The sequence below is a fragment of the Colletotrichum aenigma genome (genome assembly GCF_013390185.1).
Source record: "Colletotrichum aenigma strain Cg56 chromosome Unknown KSG_Cg56_contig02, whole genome shotgun sequence".
Taxonomy (NCBI): Eukaryota; Fungi; Ascomycota; class Sordariomycetes; order Glomerellales; family Glomerellaceae; genus Colletotrichum; species Colletotrichum aenigma.
This window is the reverse complement of record NW_023500908.1, coordinates 1,020,698-1,039,357: the sequence shown is the minus strand read 5'-3', so window position 1 is coordinate 1,039,357 and position 18,660 is coordinate 1,020,698. Positions and strand designations below refer to the sequence as shown.

At 40.2% G+C, this 18,660-nt stretch overlaps 2 protein-coding genes across 2 annotated transcripts; both read left to right on the top strand.

Annotated features, from left to right (window-relative positions):
• Positions 1-502: 502 nt before the first annotated feature.
• Positions 503-1,082, top strand: CGCA056_v002308 (uncharacterized protein; the record flags this gene model as incomplete). The annotated part of the gene is made up of 3 exons (XM_037317567.1): positions 503-696; positions 758-860; positions 912-1,082. The coding sequence occupies 3 exons, from the start codon at positions 503-505 to the stop codon at positions 1,080-1,082; spliced, it is 468 nt and encodes a 155-aa protein (XP_037184163.1).
• Positions 1,083-9,351: 8,269 nt separating this feature from the next.
• CGCA056_v002307 (uncharacterized protein) lies at positions 9,352-12,042 on the top strand (the record flags this gene model as incomplete). Its single annotated transcript, XM_037317566.1, has 6 exons — positions 9,352-9,383; positions 9,474-10,128; positions 10,197-10,269; positions 10,321-10,744; positions 10,805-10,976; positions 11,029-12,042. 6 exons carry the CDS (start codon positions 9,352-9,354, stop codon positions 12,040-12,042), a joined length of 2,370 nt encoding a protein of 789 aa, XP_037184158.1.
• Between the last annotated feature and the right edge of the window lie 6,618 nt (positions 12,043-18,660).

The following is an 18,660-nucleotide window of genomic DNA, read 5'->3' as shown; positions in this document are numbered from 1 at the left end:
AACATGAATAGACAGAATGTGTCCATGACAATCCGTTTTCCCAGAGTAAGGCGTGTCTTCACATTGGTGCACCTCTAAGATAATGGCTAAGGCTGCGAAGTGACTTCGCGCCCATGGCTCTTTTGGATCCCTATTGGTTTTAATCTCAAGAATTTCAGAGGCATTCATCACCAGCTGGACTAGTCCTTAAGTCTAGTCGTTATATTGTGGCCCCTGCAGGTTCATGGACCCGAATCCTTCGGGCGGAACGCCAGTCAGCATATCGGCGCCGGCGTCTGACAAATGCGCCCGCTTTTTAATTGACTCGGCGCCGAAACCTATGATCTTCTAATGTCGTTCTCTGCTCGACACAAAAGAATGCATACATAAAAGCTTCGGTATGGTGGCGCTTATTGACCTGAATCGTCTCTTAACATTTTCTAAGCATCGCTTACCACACCGAAAGTTGATTCTTCTCTGGATAAGTCGAAGCCAATTTCTACTCTCAAATCCTCATTTAACCATGGCTGATCATCTTCCCCGTCGACGCATCGTCCTACCCAACCTGCCACTCGAGCCTAGTGGATCAGCCACCCAGACCGAACCCGCAGTTGAAGTTTTGACAGAGCAGTTGCAGACTGAGGAGATGTTTGAAGGCCTGCTTCGCAAAACACCCGTGGGGACTGTCACTGCTGTTCCCACTAATTTTGATGGATCGTAAGCTAGAAAGACCTCAAGAAACTGGATTGAGCTGTAGTGCTGTACTAACTTTGAGAAGAGGACTTCCCAATATTGAAGCTGCTCCCGGAAGCGGCGTCGTATTTCCCGGTGGTCTTAACGTTTACTTCCTGGATCTTGCGCCTGGATGCACAACTCCCATGGTAGTTAGATTCTGAGTTACACTCCCAGACCACAACCTAACGAGTCGGTAGCATCGCACTCCCTCGGTCGACTACGTCGTTGTCAATGAAGGAACCCCGACCCTGATTACTCCTAAGACGGCGTTCAGTGTGGAAAACGGCAAGGGTGCCTGGAATGAAGTTCTTGAGACTACCCTCCGCCGTGGAGATGTTGCCGTCCAGCGAGGAGCCATGCATGTGTAAGCGGGACAGCCCCTTTTCACAGACCATTTCTCCGCAAAGGCTTGTATAGGCTCTAACAGATTATCATCTAGCTGGGCCAATCGTTCTGACACCTGGGTTCGTATGCTGGGTGTTATCGTCGACGCTAAACCATCTCAGATTGAGGTTGGCGGAAATGTGGTGCAATTGGGTGAGAGATGGCTTCAATGAGCTTTAAGCACCTAAGCAAGGGTGTGGTGTGATCAACGTTGATTGAACCCGGCGAATGACCTCGGTCTTAACCACCCTACCGTACAGGTGGCACAGGCACTGGTAGTAATAGCCTTTAGGCGCTGGTTTTGAAGTCTTTCTCTATAAACGTACTATCTGTAGAAGTTGTGGTTAGTATTGTAGTGAATAATTTCCCGCGGGTGTCTTATCTACTAAGAATTTTGCTTTGATAAAATCTGAACTGATATTGTTACGCTGAGGGTTATGTTGGTTTATCATGTCTACTGCAGGTCTATTGAGGGTAAGTTATCAGTCCATTTTCACGTGTACGAATGGCTATATTATGACGTAAGCGCTATAATTGCCGAGTAACCATTGGTGCCTGAGAATCTCAACCTGTACTATTACAAATGAATTATCCCGCGTTGAGAACGTACTTATATAGCGACAGCTTTCCTCATCTTTTCAGATTCTCAGACCTCTATACCTTGATATGAAATCACCATTTCAGTATCAATCGCAGCTTATAACTTAATGGAGTAATATTAGATATCAATGCAAATGACGCTTCTAAAAATAGACGGGTATAGAAACAAATAGAAAGCTTCTGGCAAACTTACGCATCTTAGAACCTAGGAAATACCCACCCCAGCATGGTCTGTTCTAGGATTATCTCAAAAATCAATTTCTTATGTCCTTTATGTTTTGAGCCTTTAATTCTATTTTAATGCTTTTTTGCAACGCGCGGGCCCTAAGGTTAGCCTCTCAGCCCATCATTATTGGCTAAGCTCGTTTGCATCTTACCAATGTCCTTTCAACGGGCTCTTCACGCAACGCATGCACGGCTAAATGCATTTGTTTGCGACTCCAAAATGTGGTTACGTGATTGCCAGGCAGATACCATGTTGTACGTTGTTTTTAATTTACTTTTATTATAAATCACTTATTAAGTCTAAAACTATTTATGTTAACCTCTAAAGACTCAATCTACTATAACCTATAACTTATAACTAAAACTATAACCTAATATACTATTATAGTATATTAATCTCTAGCTCTTATTAATAGACCTTATTATTAAATAACTAACTATAACATTTAAATTACTCCTATTTAGTAAATTAACTATTAATTCTTATTAATAGTATTAAATAATAATATCCTCTTATACCTCTATTAAACTACTTACTTTAAAAAGCTTTTCTTTTTCTAAACAACTTACTAAAAGTCTAGCTAAAAAGTTAGAAAACGCCTTAATAACTATAGACTTAGATAATATTATTTTTAAAAAAGAAACTTATAACTATCTCTAAACTAAAATTAAGAAAAAAGATAATAATATTACTAAAATCTAAACTATATATAATAAGATAGCTACTAAATTCTAGAATCTTAAAGCTATAACATAATAGTTTAGTAATAGCCCTTGATATATTATAGACCTGAAGTATAAAGTCCTCTAACTCTAAGAATAGTTTATTAATAATAATATTAATATTGAAAAACTTTAAAAAGAAATTTAAAGCTTTTATGCTACTATTAGTATTGTAACTATTTCAGTAAGTAGATAATAGAAATTTAAGCTTAATACCTCTATAATTTATAATAATATTTCTAGACTTTTTAAATTAGTTTTAATCTAAATTAAGAATTATTAGAACTTCTATTATAAAAGCCTTACTAATTAAACTAATGAAATAGTATATATAGCTACTTTATTTTAAAAATAAGCTTTTAAGTAGTTTAAATATATCTAAGAAGAATTCTTTAAATATGAAATATTAGATAAATATTCTAGTAAAACCTATAATATCTATAGTAACTTCTAAGGATTTAAAAACACCTTCTACTCTCTCTTCTAAGACCTTGATAAGAAATAGTAAACTAAATATAAACTAATATAATTTAGATAGACTAAATCTACTAAAGATGTTGTTATAACAATTAGATAATTTAGTATCTAATTTAACCTTACTAAAGAAATAAAGATTTTTATATTCTGTGAAGGATTTAAAGATAATATAAAGGATGAAATTATTAAGATTAATTGCCCTAATAACTTCCTATAGTATATTAACCTTACGATTAAGATCAATAACTAACTATTTAAGTATTATAAAGAAAAAAGCAAAAGAAAATAAAGACCTAATATAGGATAAAAATACTAATAATAACTTTAACTAAAGTTTAATAGCTAGTACAATAATAATAGACCTTATAATAACTAGAATCATATTTATTAAAATATTACTTATAGCTAACATAGTAGACCTATAGACCTTAATATAATAACTAAACTAGCTAATAAGAAGCCTTACAACCTTAAGTACTATAACTATAACTAATAAAGATATATTGCTAAGGATTACAAGTAGCCTAAGAAACTTCCCTAAAAACCTATAGCTAAGTAACCTTGATAGGTTAATATAATTATAAAAGCTCCCTATATATCCTTATTATAGACTAAATACTATAATAATAACTATTAGATCTATTTTAAAAATAAAGAAATATTAGGATATTACCTAAGGGATGATAACCTTAGATAATTAAAATATAATATAACCTTTCTAGATATTTATCCTAAGACCTTAGTAATAATATATATTAATAATAGTAAAATTATTAAGAAACTAGCTAAATAACTTAATAAAATACTGTAAATCTAATAGTTTAGACCTATTAATATATACTCTAAAATATATAACTAAAAACTTAAAGAAATTAATAAACTAAAGCTTATATATCTTTAAAAAACTAAAGGCTTATACTTAGAATAAATCTAAAAAGAACCTTATAACCCCCTATAAAAATAATAACTAGAAGCTATACTTTTATATATAGAATAATAGAAATATATTTATAAGAAATCTATAAAAATTAAGTAAATTAACTAGGAACTTAACAAGTAAGTTAAAAAAGAATCTTAAACAAAACCTAAATATTAATTTAACCCCTTGATAGAGTAATAACTCCTTAGTATAACTAATGACTAGATTTTCGGGGAAAATAAAAGTTCACCCTATAACTTAGATAAACTATATAATATTATTTACCAATATACTTAAGTAGAGATCGCTTATAAGCTTATTTCTAGTATAAATAACTCTAGCTCTAAAGAAGAACTTAATAACTGAAATAAAACTAAGTAACTCCTAAAATACTAAGAAATTAATATATTTTAAGATAAATAATAGTATTACTTTTATAATACCTTAGTAATTTAATAAGACTAGGACTATACCTCTTAACTATATATAGGAGACTACTTTATACTAAGAAGTAACTACTAACTCTACTAAATCTTTTTTTAGCTCTAATACTTCTATAATAAATATAAAAAGTATATAAAAGAGAAATATAACTATTAGTTTTATCCTAGAAAGCTTAATAATAAATTTATCTATAAGATCTACTTAACCTCTATTATAATTAAATAAGTTATAATACTATGTAAGAATAGCTTTATAGTTTTTAGACCTAGCTTATAATTTGTTATAAAATACTAATATAACAATAATATAAAGTAGAATAAATATTAGTAAGATAAGTACTAAATATATTACTAAAAGAAAGTATACACCTAGAGAGTTATAAAGAATAGACTTAAACCTCTATAAGTTAAAATCTATAAATAGATCTTAATTAGAAGAATAATTTATTTCTATTTATTTTAGAAGAATATAGAGTTGATAAGAAACTTTTTATAGCTAAACTAAAAACTAGACTACTTAAATATATTAGTTCTAATTATAAGGAAAAAAACTATAATCTAATAAGATCTGTAAACCAAACTAAATAGAAATAGAAACTTTAGATAAATATTTTAAAGAAAACCTTAAGAAGGGATATATTAGACCTTTAATATTATTAATAAGAAGTTTAATCCTATTTATACCTAAAAAGAATAGAAAACTATAACTATATATTAATTATTATATATTTAATAAAATAATAGTTAGAAACTACTATCTATTACCCTTTATTAACAAAATAAGATACCCCTCTATAGAGTAAACTAATTTATAGCTCTAAACTTCAAAAAAGCTTATAACCTAATTAGAATAAAATAAAAAGAAGAATAGAAAACTACTTTCTAAATATATAAAAGATATTTTAAATACCTCATTATACCTTTTAGTTTTATTAATACCCCTACTACCTTCTAGAATATAATTAACTAAGTCTTATAAAAATATATTAATATTTATGCAGTAATCTATTTTAATAATATTCTTATTTTCTCCCCTATACTTAAGGAATATAAGGAAAATGTTTACTAAATTCTATAAACCCTCTAAGAAGCTAAACTTCTAGTAGAACCTAAAAAAAGTAAATTCTATACTTAAAAAGTAGAATACTTTAGATTTACTATTACCCCTAGAAAGTCTATATATTAGAAAATAAAATTAAAGTTATTAAAGAATAGCTAATACTTAAAAGCCTTAAGGAAGTCTAAGGATTCCTAGGTTTTATTAACTTCTACTATAAGGTTATTAAAGATTATAGTAAGATTAATATAGCTCTTGTAAGCCTTAGCTGTAAGGATACACCCTTTATATAGGAAGAACTATAATAAACAGCATTCCAGAAGATTAAGGACTTTATCGCTAGTAAGCCTATCTTAATTATTCCAGACCTAATAAAGCAGTTTAAAGTAGAGCCTAATATATCCAACTATATAATCAGAGCGTAACTATCTTAATGAGATTTAGAAGGATAACTATATCTATACGCCTTCTTCTCTTACAAGCTCTACAGACCTAAACTTAACTATCAGATCTATAACAAGGAACTCATAGCAATCATTAAAGCCTTTAAGCAATAGAGACCTGAGCTCTTAGGAACCATCTATGAAGTACTTATGTATTTAGACCATAAAGACTTTTCACACTTTATAACTTTAAAAGTATTAAATAGATAATAGATTAAATAGTTAGAATTCTTATTAGAATTTAGCTTCTAAATTATCTACTATAAAAGATCAGATAATAGCAGAGCTAACGCCTTTAGCTAGTAACTAAACTATAACATCCTAGTACCTAAAGAAACCTAGGTGATTCTTAAAGGAAATAATAACAGAGACCTAATGCTAGCCACTAAACTCTTAATAATAGCTAGATGATCTAGTACTAGCCTGCCTAGCAAACTAGATAATAAAGTAATTATAGAGTTTTATGCTCACCCTGCATATAGTCACCAAAAAATCATAAAACCCTAGAAACAACTATAATAACAGTATAGAGAAAAGGTTACTAGAGAATATGTGGCAAAAGTAATTAAGGACTATAAGGTCTACCTTAAAAGTAAGCCTACTTAATATCAACCTTATAGTATGCTATAACCTTTGCTTATGCTATAAACCGCCTAGTAATCTATATCACTTAACTTTATTATCAAACTACTGAAGTCCTAAAAACCCCTTATAGGAGTACACTTTAACAGCATTCTCATTATTATAGAACAACTCATAAAGTACGCCTATTTTATCCTATATAAGGAATTAAATAACACTAAAGAATATGCCTACATATTTCTTAAGTATATCATCACTAACTATAAAACACCTAAGGAAATTATATCAAATAGAGATAAAATCTTCACCTCTAATTTTTAAAAGTTAATTATATCACACCTCAATATTAAATAATTAATATCTATTATATTCCACCTATAAACTAACAGATAAACAGAACAAATCAACCAAATCCTTAAAACCTACCTCCACGCCTACATCAACTACAACTAAGATAATTAGGTTATATTACTACTAATAGCCTAATTTACCTATAATAGCATAGTAGGAGACAGTACTAAGGAATCCCCCTTCTACCTTAACTATAAATTTAAACTAACTGCCTATAGAGAACCCTAAGCAGGACTAGCTGTAGTGAAAGCTGTTACCTCTATACAATAAATCAAAAATATCCAAGATAACGGACATAAAGAACTCAAATTTATATAATAATAAATAGCATAGTTTAGTAATAAATAAAAGATTAAGGGACTAACCTTAAAAGAGGGAGATAATATCTATCTTATATAGTAAAATATTAAGATAAAGCGACTAAATAATAAACTTAACTATAAAAAACTTAGACCTTGTAAGATTTCATAAGTAATTCCACTAGTTAATTATAAACTTAAACTCCTAGAAACTATAAAGTGTCACCTAGTTTTCTATATCTCACTTCTCAAACCACCCTTATAAGGATTGCAAACAAATAATATTATTATTATAGAAGATAATAAACTAGAATATAAAGTTAAATATATTATTAATTATATTAATATATTAGGAGAAGGTTTCTACTTCTTAGTTAAATAGTGAGGATATAGATATAAAGAAAACACCTAGGAACTATAAGCTAATCTTAAAAACACTAAAGCAGAAGTTAGTAAGTACTAAAAATAATATTAGGAATATAAAAAAATATATTAATACTTAATACCCTGATATCTAAAGTCACTAACACACCTAGTCTGCTAATATATATAAATTAGACACTTATATTAATTCACTAAGCTGCTAACAGAAGCAGATCAATTATAATAAAGAAAACTATTCATTCGCCTAAGAACGCTAGAGAATAACTAAGAAACCTCAGAAGACCTTATATTTAGAGGAATACCTAAGTCTATAAATCCTATACCTAGGGAAAACCAGTCTAACTTATTCTAAGCCCCCTACAGCAATAAATCCTCTACTACTTAGGACTCCTAAGCCTCTAGAGCATGCTCCTCAGCCTCCTATTTATTGCAGATTATATTCCCTAATAAATTAAATCTAACCTATGCTCCTTTAAGAACTTCTTCTGCTTCTAAAGATAGGATAAATAACCTAGAGCAGCAGTAAGCTAAGTCTGTAGCACCTCTAACACCTCCTCAGCCTCTTCCTCCTCCTACTCCACTTTCTTTTACTTATTTAAAATAATAATTCACTACTAAGATAAATCAGTAATACTAGGAAACACTAAGGTGCTAAGGTACTCATAAGCATTCGCTATATTACTACTATCATAGTTTGAGAAACCCTACTTCACACACTCACTATAACGCTTTAAGTAAGCAAGGTCTATTTTGCACACTTAGTTATACTAAAAACAAGGGGAACAAGGTATTATATTATAACCATAGTAATTAACCAAAGCACTAAAAGCTTTATGGTTACACTAAATCTAAGTATAATAAGTCTTATAAGAATCTGATTTCTAAATATAACCTAATATAATAATAGTATTATAGATAAATCAGGAAGCATAATTAATAAAACCCTAACTTAGGACTAACAACCTATTTATATTAGGTCTTAAGGATAAGACCTTTAGAGAGGGGACCTAATATTACAGCCTATTATGCAGGAATAACAGATAACCAACCTACTTAGGCATTAGGCAGCTAAGATAGGATATTTATACTGCAGGATTATAAGAACAATAAGGACTTACTTAGAAACAGAAGAACTATAGTCTAAGTTATTTAACGATAAGATAATAATTATATTATATCAATATGATCTAACACAAGTTAAAGCTAAATAATTATTTTAGATCAAAATAATCTAGATCAACCTAAGGTATAAAGGAATATATTTAGAATTAGACTTATATATAGTATAACCTTAAGCCTAGCTTATAGTCAGACTTCTATAGCTCTTCAGCAATCAACTTAGTATTTATCCTCATGGATACTCTCAGCTTACCTTTACTGCGAATTACTTGTTGAGTCTAAGACTGATCACCTTAGCCTCTGAAGAACAATCTACTACAGCCTACGACCTACGACCCAGACCACGACCCCAGCGTACTGTTATAACGTGTCAATCCCCAGCTTCTGTTAGCAGACCCTACTGTCGGATAGCTGACCGTAACATCGAATAGCTGACCGTAACATCACCCTCCAGCTCAGTACCACCAACAAAGGTTCTGGCTGGTGACAAGGAGTTCACCATAAGCAGGTATCTTCTTGCTAAGGGCTCTAGCAAGGATTTCACCGTTTTGACGACCACAAGTAGCGGCACGCTGCGTTTGCGCATGGACTTTTGAACAACCCCTCATCTCAGCCCGCAGCGAAATTCAACATGGCTAGATCGAGCAAAGCCCCCGACGATGCGTTAGTGCCCTGATCTTCAACATGAAATCGGAGACTTTGTGTGCTCATAACGGACATACCCAAGTGGCTGCTAACTGATCGTATCACTAGTAAGGCTGGCTTTGACATAGGAAGCACCAGCACGCGAGCTTGCGTCGACTGTCCATCGAGAGAACTTTGCATCGAGGTCGAGAACAAGGACATATCCAAGGCATCATCCCATAAGCACGACCCGGGAGACTACACGTCGACAGGATACCCGTTTGATGACGATAACGAGGAAGTCTCCTTGGGCGAAAAGACTGACCCCGACCGATTGGCGATATCTCTCAAGTATGCCTTCTACGTCTTATCAGATGTCTCTGACGATGTTAGGAGCCAATATGCTTTGATAAAGCCACTGCGGAAGCGTATGAATGAGGAAGGCTTTCGCAAGAGACTCCGCCGAGGTCTCGTTGACCTGTTCTCGAAGATCTGGAAGCAGATCGAGAAGCTTTGCAAACTAGAGCGGTTCAAGATCACGACGATTAGTCTTTCCATTCCAGCCGAATGGACGGATAGCAGTGGTAAGTTCACCGAAGTCTACGAAGACATCATGCGTGAAGTCATTGGGGCGGGTTCCCGTGACATGGAGTTCTGCTTCGTTACCGAAACCGAGGCATTGGCTCATTACCTGCTGAAGGATCACCTCGAAGAGCTTCGCCGCCATGGACACCGCGGTGAACATAGTGCCTTTTTGTTCCTTGACTTTGGTGGTCATAATATAGTAAGCTGCATGCCCCATCTAGCATATCGCCACCCACGTTGAGCCTGAGACTTACTTCGAGTTACAAGAACGGCTGCATTTTCAATGTTGTCTATGGCGAAGATCATGAAGCAAGCTTCTACAGGGTTGGCGAGGCTTTCGGTGAGCTCCCGGCGCACATTCAAGCAGCTTGCAAGGATTAACCAAGTCTAGGCGCGGGAGGTGGAAGCGAGCAGTGGTCTTACGACGTCAGCGAGTTATGCATCGAGCGGACCGAAGGTCTAACGGGTCGGCGCATGACAGCCGAGAAGAAGCAAGAGCTTGTCGACAAGTTCGACAGGTTCAAGGACAGTCTGGGCCCCGGTTTTGACGACGAAAAGCCTTTCGAATTCGAGGGAACGATCGTTTCGCCCGAGGAAATAAGACACCTTTTCGAGAAGGCGCATGACAAGATCCTCAAGCTGGCGAAACGTCACATCGCAACTCTCTCCAAGTTCAAGATAACCGACAACACCGTGGTCGTTGCTGGTGGAACAGCAAAGCATGCCGGCATCAAGCAACGCCTCCGAGAGATGTGTCTGAAGAAAGGGGTGTCAGAGCCCGTATTTGTCAACGTAGATCTCCGCGTGCGTTACGAGTAAGTATTACATGACGTCTTTAAATCCATTGACTTGGTCAGCGCTGATGTGGTTCAAAGCTCAGTCAAAATCGCTAAAGGGGCTGCCTATTCGGCCTCGACAAAGATCAGCATTGACGATTTCTTGCGACAGGGCGCTGCGTTTGGCATACAGCGGAAGGCTGTGGGGACCGGACCTGGCTCTGGCAAGAACAAATACTGGGAAGACACTGCAGAGGTGCTTTTCAGCAAGGTATACAGAGCTATCCCTGACCTCCACTATATGTCGTCTAACCCTCTTTCAGGACAAGAAGGATGCTCTCGACCTAAACTTTGCCACCGGCTGCGACGAATTCAAGATCATCTGCGACCCATTCTTTGGGCGCACTGGCTCATCTCAACTGTTTTATGACAGATGCTACGACGTCCTGTACATTGGCAAGCTGAAGAGGGGTGGCTCTAGAATTACGATGTCCTTGGAGAAGAGAGGCGGCAAAGACTTTGCTGTACTCAAATCTGAGTGGGCGCACTTCAGAACTAAGGGCATGAAGGAGTGGGTTAGCCCAGGCTTCACATCCCGCCCACTACCTCTGAGCTTTGACTGTGGGCCCAGCTGCTTTTTTCTTGATGATGAGGAGCTCGACTTCGAACGCCTCTTGGCGGGAGGCACCAAGGTCGGCATAGCCGCCAGAACGCGTGCCAGCTCGGCGCGGCAAGATGGCAGCATAAAAAGATCACCTCGTTCAACCCCAAATGTGGAGGGCTCTCAGCATATGGCACCTATCGACGATGGAGTCTTGAGTTCAGCTGAGATACGTAACATGGGCGATGATTCTGTCGCACCCGAACTGTCGCAACAAAATACTCGACCGGAGTACTCAGCTGCCTCTTTCGAATTACATCCTGCCCGGCAGTCTCCCAATGGTTCGGCGACCCCACAGCCAGCACCAGTGGCTGAAATGGTGATTGATACTCAGAGCGACAATCCGTATCAACAGGAAGTGACGACCTCACAACCGGCACCGGTGGCTCAAATGATGGTCGATGCCTCGGGTAACACTCCCCGTGTCAGCAGGAACACAGAGCATCAAGGCCAGTTGATACAGCCTTCCCTGTGCCCACCGGCGAAGCGACCATCTTCGGAGTCAGGCGTGACCCTTCGTTCTGGTCGACAATTTACGAGTGCAAGAGATGCCAAGAGGCAGAGAAGGTATGAACAAGATAAGCAGAGGGGCGTCTTCGACACGGAATCCTCTGATGCAGAATCCTCCGGGGCGGAATCTTCCGACTATTATTCTGCAACTTCGGACGAGGAGTAAAATGTTTGACCTCAACGATGTGTAGAGAGAATAGGATGTAAAGTGAAATCATTTGGTCATCTGTAGAATTAGGGCCGTCCATAGAACGTGAAGCAGACTGAACGCATCTTGTACTTCATCAGGTAGTGATATTTGATTTCCGCTGTAGATGAAACCTATGCAAGGCAGTATGACGTGAAAATGTTTGCTCCATTTGTCAGTGGCAGTTGGGTCTTGACCTACTATAGTCTAAACCAACCTACACGCATGATTAGCAGCATGTTTGCTGACACCACAGCCTGCGGTGTCGCCATCGCCTGCGCACAAAGAGATATTGGCCCTCAATAATTAGAAGTATCAAAGATAATCACATGACATATATCCCTAAAATGAGCGTTAAAAAAAAGGACGTCTCAGCACAACGGAAAGCTGAAGGAGATGGCTGGGATAGCTGAGCTGGGCTGACTGAGCTGAACGGGGTGGCTGCGCCAGCTGATCTGCCTACCTTAAGCTTTGATGTCAAGGACAAACTTCGCGACTGCTCGGGAATGAGTGAAATATTTGCAGCGATTCACGGCAACGTCATGTCGCATGCAATAGTGTCAATTACTGTACATTGAGAGATTGTGTTTCATGTCAGTCAGTGTGTAAGCATTTGCTCTTATACGTCCTCTATCTGAAGTTTTCCTGATAAACATCTTCCTCGAGCTCCTCAAAAAGGTCATGGTTGTGCTTTCTTGCCCATTCCAGTTTAACGTATCTGCCCTTTCGATCCCTCACAACTGTTTCCATGTCGAACACGACGCAGTCAGATATGATACCAAACCAAAACGCTAGACTGACGTACCTTGTTGAGCGTATCTGCGGACCATGTCTTCCTCGTCATTAAAGGGAACTTGGCACGCTCTCAGATGTTCGACAGCCCGCGATTGACCTAAGGGGTGCCGGACAAAGACCGGGCTTGGGCAGTTGCCGGGGCACTGGATGATGTAGAGAGCTGTCCTTTTATTCAACGTGTAAGAGAAAACCCACCCCCTCTTCTCTTTCATAACATTCTCCCTTTTGATATATGGCTTCGACGTCAGGTGTAAGGGTTTGGACCATTTCAGCTCTATATCTGGCACAAGTAGCCTGACGTTTGTGTCCTTGCAGCCTGTGGTATCGAAATGAGATACTTTGTGAGTTGCCGAAGAAGGTGCCACTGGCTCTGGAGTTGACGAAAGCGTCGGTGCGCGTTTGGAGTATGTTCGGAATATTATTCTCTTTCTCGGTTGAAATTGCGGTGGGTTCGACTCTGTCTCTGTTTCCGTTTCCTGTTCATAATGTCAGTTGCCACTACAAGGAATAGCAGGCGCCGAACAGAGCCGTCCATACCACTGCTGACGCTTCTCTTATGAGTAGTGTATCTGGCGTATGTGGTGTACCTTCCATGATTTCCATTTCATCATGTTTGGCAGGATGAGAGTCTTCCAGCGTGCCGATGTCGGGTTCTTCCGGCGGTAGATCGTCAGCCAAATTTGACATCGGAACATAAGAGACAAACATATCTCCAATAGGAGCCATGAAAGTACTCCCATCCGAGATTTCGTATTGCTTCAGGGGCCCGAGTATGTCGCATGTTGGGCTCCCCTTCTCGTAAGCCTCGTTCAAAAGTTCGTACTGTGCAGCCTCTAGCTCAACGCAAGCTTCCTTGAAAGTCTCTATCAGATTAAAGATACTGCTTTTGAATTCTTCGTGAGCATTGTTGGAGATGTTGACGTTATGCGTAAGCTGGTCTTTAAGCCTTTTGAGGAGACATCGGTCGGCCTCTGTGCGTGGCGCAAGTGCTTCGTTGGGACCGACTGGATGCATTGCGGCGAGAGTATTGAAAATGGAAGGGAAGTGAACGGAAAGTCTACAGCCCAAAACATGCGGGCGGTTGAAAGCTGAAGACCAGGTTAACATGTGGGAGGGCGTGACTGTGGGTGGTGCCACCTCTTGTGATGGTTTCAAGGGGGTGGCGGTTTTGACCTTGGTGTAGGTGGACCAGTGCATATCGCCTTAAACCGGCAAAAGCTCCTATGCTAACCGCCAGCCTGTCGGCTAGGTTCATCGATGTTGACGAATGCCTTTCTATATTTAGGCTGGTTGCTGCAGGTGACGAGTGTGATCTATCGCCTCGGATTGAGCAGAAGCTCATAGCCTCATTGGTATGTCCGGACAAAGCGTCTTTCAGGAGCCATACACAAGGTTTTGTGTGGAAGATATGATAGTGGATTTTAGAGAATTTCCCTGGGCTCCTGGGCCTACGCCTCAATGATCCTTGTCTTGCTGCGCTTTAGTCACAGGTCTTGTTGGTGCTGGGTGTGTTGGTGGTGTTTTTCCCCCTGCCGACGAAACAGCGCTTCTGCCATCCAATCATGTCCCAGAAAGGTTTTGCACTGTGCTCAGAGGTGTTGCGATGTACTCGAGACTTCGCTGGTATTAGTTACTCTTCTCTTGGACAGTTGAGGCACCACATTACAGCAACCCGTCTCCCGTCCCTCCCTATCCACATTCCTGCTGCCTTAAATGTTGCCCGCCGCCACTTGCCATCTTTCGCCGTGTGTATTGCGCTCTCAGTATGATTCATCAAATTATATCATCCTTTTTGGTTTGAACTTTTCCATCTCCAAGGCCATCCACTCAGAGCACACGATATCATTTTGCTTGCAAACCTGTGCATTAACGGAGATCTTCAGCGATATGAATGACCTTTCTGAACTAGACGACGCGTAAGTCAAGGTCTGATATTGTGTTTGAGTTCTAACGTTTCCACTAACACTGGCTATGTGAAGCATCCTCGGCCTGGACTTGGGTAGCACAAGCACGCGAGCTACTGTTCGATGCCCGAAAACAAACTTCGAATTTGACGTGCGAAACACAAGATCAAGAATCAATCGGCTTTACAAATATAGCATAGGCGAATTTTCTTCCGCTGGATACCCCTTTGAACCAGGCAAACCGGTGTATTTGGGCGAGGATAGTGATCCCGACCGTCACGAGATCTCCCTGAAATACGCCTTTTACATTCTGGTAGACGAGGCAGATCATGGAAAAGATAGCCTCTTTGAGCAGTACGCGCTCGTCAACCCTCTGAGGAAGTACAAGAATGATGTCGACTTTCGTCAAAGGCTTCGGAGAGGCCTTGTCGAACTATTTTCAGCTGTTCGAGATATGGCTCGGGAACAGTGCAAATCCGAAGGTCTGAGGATCACCTCGATCGGCCTGTCCGTTCCTTCACAGTGGACTATCGAGTTTGAAGACGTCTATCGAGACATTATTGCAGAGGTCTTTGACGAATTGACCAGGCCCGAGGAGCAAATATGCTTTCACACGGAAACCGAAGCCCTTGCCCACTTCCTCCTTCGAAATCACATCAAGCAACTTTTAGGTGTACACACGTTTCGTGAACTGAAACGAAATAGTTCTGCTCACAAGCCGCTCCTATTCCTCGATTTTGGCGGACACAACATGGTGAGTGCCTTCCTTCCTGAAGTTTTTATGATACACAAGTAGACGCTAACCATAAGCTTGTAGAATGGATGTATGTTCAATGCTGTATGCGCTGGAGAAGAAACGGCTAGCTTTTACAGCATGTCCGATCCATTTGGTAAGACAATCGCCTCACATCGTACTAATGGCACGACGAAGGTTGCCCAGTGACTGACTCAAGTTAGGTGCTGGAGGTGGAAGCGAGCATTGGGCATACTATATGTGTGAGTTGTTTATGCGCCAGTTGAGATGCATTCATGGACGAGACCTGAAGTGGTCGGCGATCGCAAAATACCTTGATTGTTTCCATTCAAACAAAGACGGCCTGGGTCCTCTTCAATCAGACCAACCCCCTGATCTTCCCGGAACACTCCGTTCCATTCAGCTTCTGCCTGAAGATATCAATCGTTCCTTTGAAAAGGGGACCAAAAAGATGTTTGAAGAAGCCGAAATACAGATCAGGAGCCTTGCACTGATAAAAAACGCTTCGCCGCAAGTCATTGCGTCGGGGGGGACTTCTATGCACGGAGCTGTTGTAAAGAAGCTCAACGAAATTTGCGCGAGGCACGGCGTCCGAGAGCCCACATACGTCTGGAAACTAGTAGGAGGGATATCCAATTACGCGTGAGGGGACCAGATGCCAGATGACGAAGTTTTCACGCTGACAGTTTCCAGCTCCGGCAATATCGCAAAGGGAGTTGCATACGCAACATGCAATCATTTGACCATTCATGAATTCATTCAACAAGGTGCAGGGTTTGGTTTGCAACGGAAGCAAGTTCCTAATCGGGGGGAGCCAGAGTCGGACGAGGGATGGGAAGATGAAGCCTCGCCTATCTTCAGCGTCGTAAGTATCTGTCTGCACTTAGGGACTTGCAATTTAATGACACCGATTGACCAATGCGCAAGACCAGTCCAGACCCTCTCGAAGTCCGTGCCACTGGCAAGGATGAGTTCCGAATCATCTGTGATCCCCATTTCGACATGAAAGGGGTAAAGAAGCAGGAGAAAATGCAATTCGGCCGATGCTACGACATCAAAGATTTGGGGAAGCTGATGAATGGCATATGGTGGTTTGAGATGTTACTGACAACGAGCCACAATGAACCAGCTATCGCCCTCAGAATAAGACGAGAGAAGTATTCCGGCCAGAGATACCCGGGCGGAGGTCAATCCCGAAAGGGACCAAAGAATCTGAACGCGCCTGGAGGAGACAAGAAGAAGGAAATTATTCTCCCACTATACTTTGATGGTGGCAAGAACTGTTTCCTATTGGAAGAGACCTTTGACGTTTCGTCTTTGAATTTGGGTTCTAATCTCAAGCCCGCAGGGAATTCAAGAAAAGCCTTGCAACGGCTGGCTGGCGACGAAGAATTCATGGGGACGCGGCGTTCGGCGAGACGGGCCAAGAAAGGCGAACAGGCAGCCACATCGCGATCGAGCAGTGCGGGCGACCAGATCACTTCGACGGAAATCGACGAAAACCCCAACCCTCTCCTTGCGGAGCTGTCATTTACGGATGCAGGTCGGTTTCTGCCAACTTCTAGCTCGCGATTTGCTCCGCTGGAGGGGCCACTGGCTCCAGAAGCTGTGATGGCACCCGCAGCTGCACCAACATCCATCCCAACGCCACCATTAGCCCAAGGCGACTTCAACTGCAAGCAACTTCATGTCCAGGACACTATACCCTATAGATACGGAACACCCAAACATTGTCGAGCGGTATCAGATGACGCATCTAAATCGTCCAGGGGGGTCTACAATTCGACCTCCAAAGATGTTCACCCAAAAAGGTTCAAGCCGACCTTCGAACCAGCTCGTCGACCGGTGGGTATTGTCGATGATTCCAGCAGCATGGAATCTGACGCGGAGGATGATTTCAGTCCTTGACATTTTGTATGGGATTATTGTGTATCCGTAGCTTTGCCCCTAGATAAGGTTGGGCACTTCAAACCCAGTTTGATACACTCCCGATGCGAAGCTCTACACATATTTCAGGCTTGATAAATTGCCCTTGGTTGTGAAGCAGGTGACAAAGAATCATAACGCGCTCAGCCACGCCATGTGGTTAGGGGACTGGGAGTATCTCAAGTTCCGAAACCTTAGGTAGGTACCTTGTCGCTGAAACGAAGCTGAGCATAGTACGTACGAACATGGCTTGCATCTCCGGGGTCGCATCCAAAAACATCTGGAGAACAAAAAGAAAAGACTTGCAGATAGTACGTTGAAGATGCTGTACAGTGCAGAAATTGGCATTTGGCACGGGGTAGCAAGGCAGCCTTCACAAGATGGTTCGCCTACGCGCCGCCTTGTCAACGGCGTTATTTGGTTGCGGCCAAATATGCGACCCGTCCAACAGCTCAGTTCGGCTCATCCAACCCCGGCAAGATGTGGTTATTTTCCTCTCATCATTGGCCATCAGCCGTCGCGAATGCACGGTACGTTTGAGACCAGGGAGATGTACACAGCCAACAGCTGTTATTGCATGGTCCATGACTCGAGCTGGCAGTGCTCCAGGGGTCACACGTTGACACCATCATCAACCCGTTCCCCGTGCGGTCTCTGGCGTGACGTGAATAAGTAGATCTACTTTGGTAGGGAGATAGACTTAAGATCTGAAGTGCATATCGGTACCGTGATGATATCCATGAATCTATCAATGACTACGGCCTGAACGATCTTTCTAACAACCATCACCCCCGAGGTTCTCGTGATCCTTCAAGCGAGAGTTGATTGGGCAAATACGCCTTATCATTTCGTCATGGTTTGCTAGACCGGACCACATCCGCGAATGCAACTATGCCTACCTGGAAGGCAGCCCCTGGAAGATTTCAGCCGTAAAGCATTGAGTTATCGTCTTGCAAGATCATGTATCAATGTGCAGTTATCTTGTGCCTATGCTTAGTGTGCTCAGCTTGATCTCCTCCCCCCTCCCGCTTCTGGAGTTAGGCGCCAGAAGACTCTGCTCGCGCCTTTTCACAGAGGTACAAGACACGACAGACGCCATAAAATGGAATCAGTTTTGTGACTCATTTCTGCCAAGTGACTGTTTTGAAAGTGGCAAGTTAGAAAGTTGAAGGATTCAGTAGGGCCATAGTCCGATCCGTGAAGGATGCTGTGGCTGCT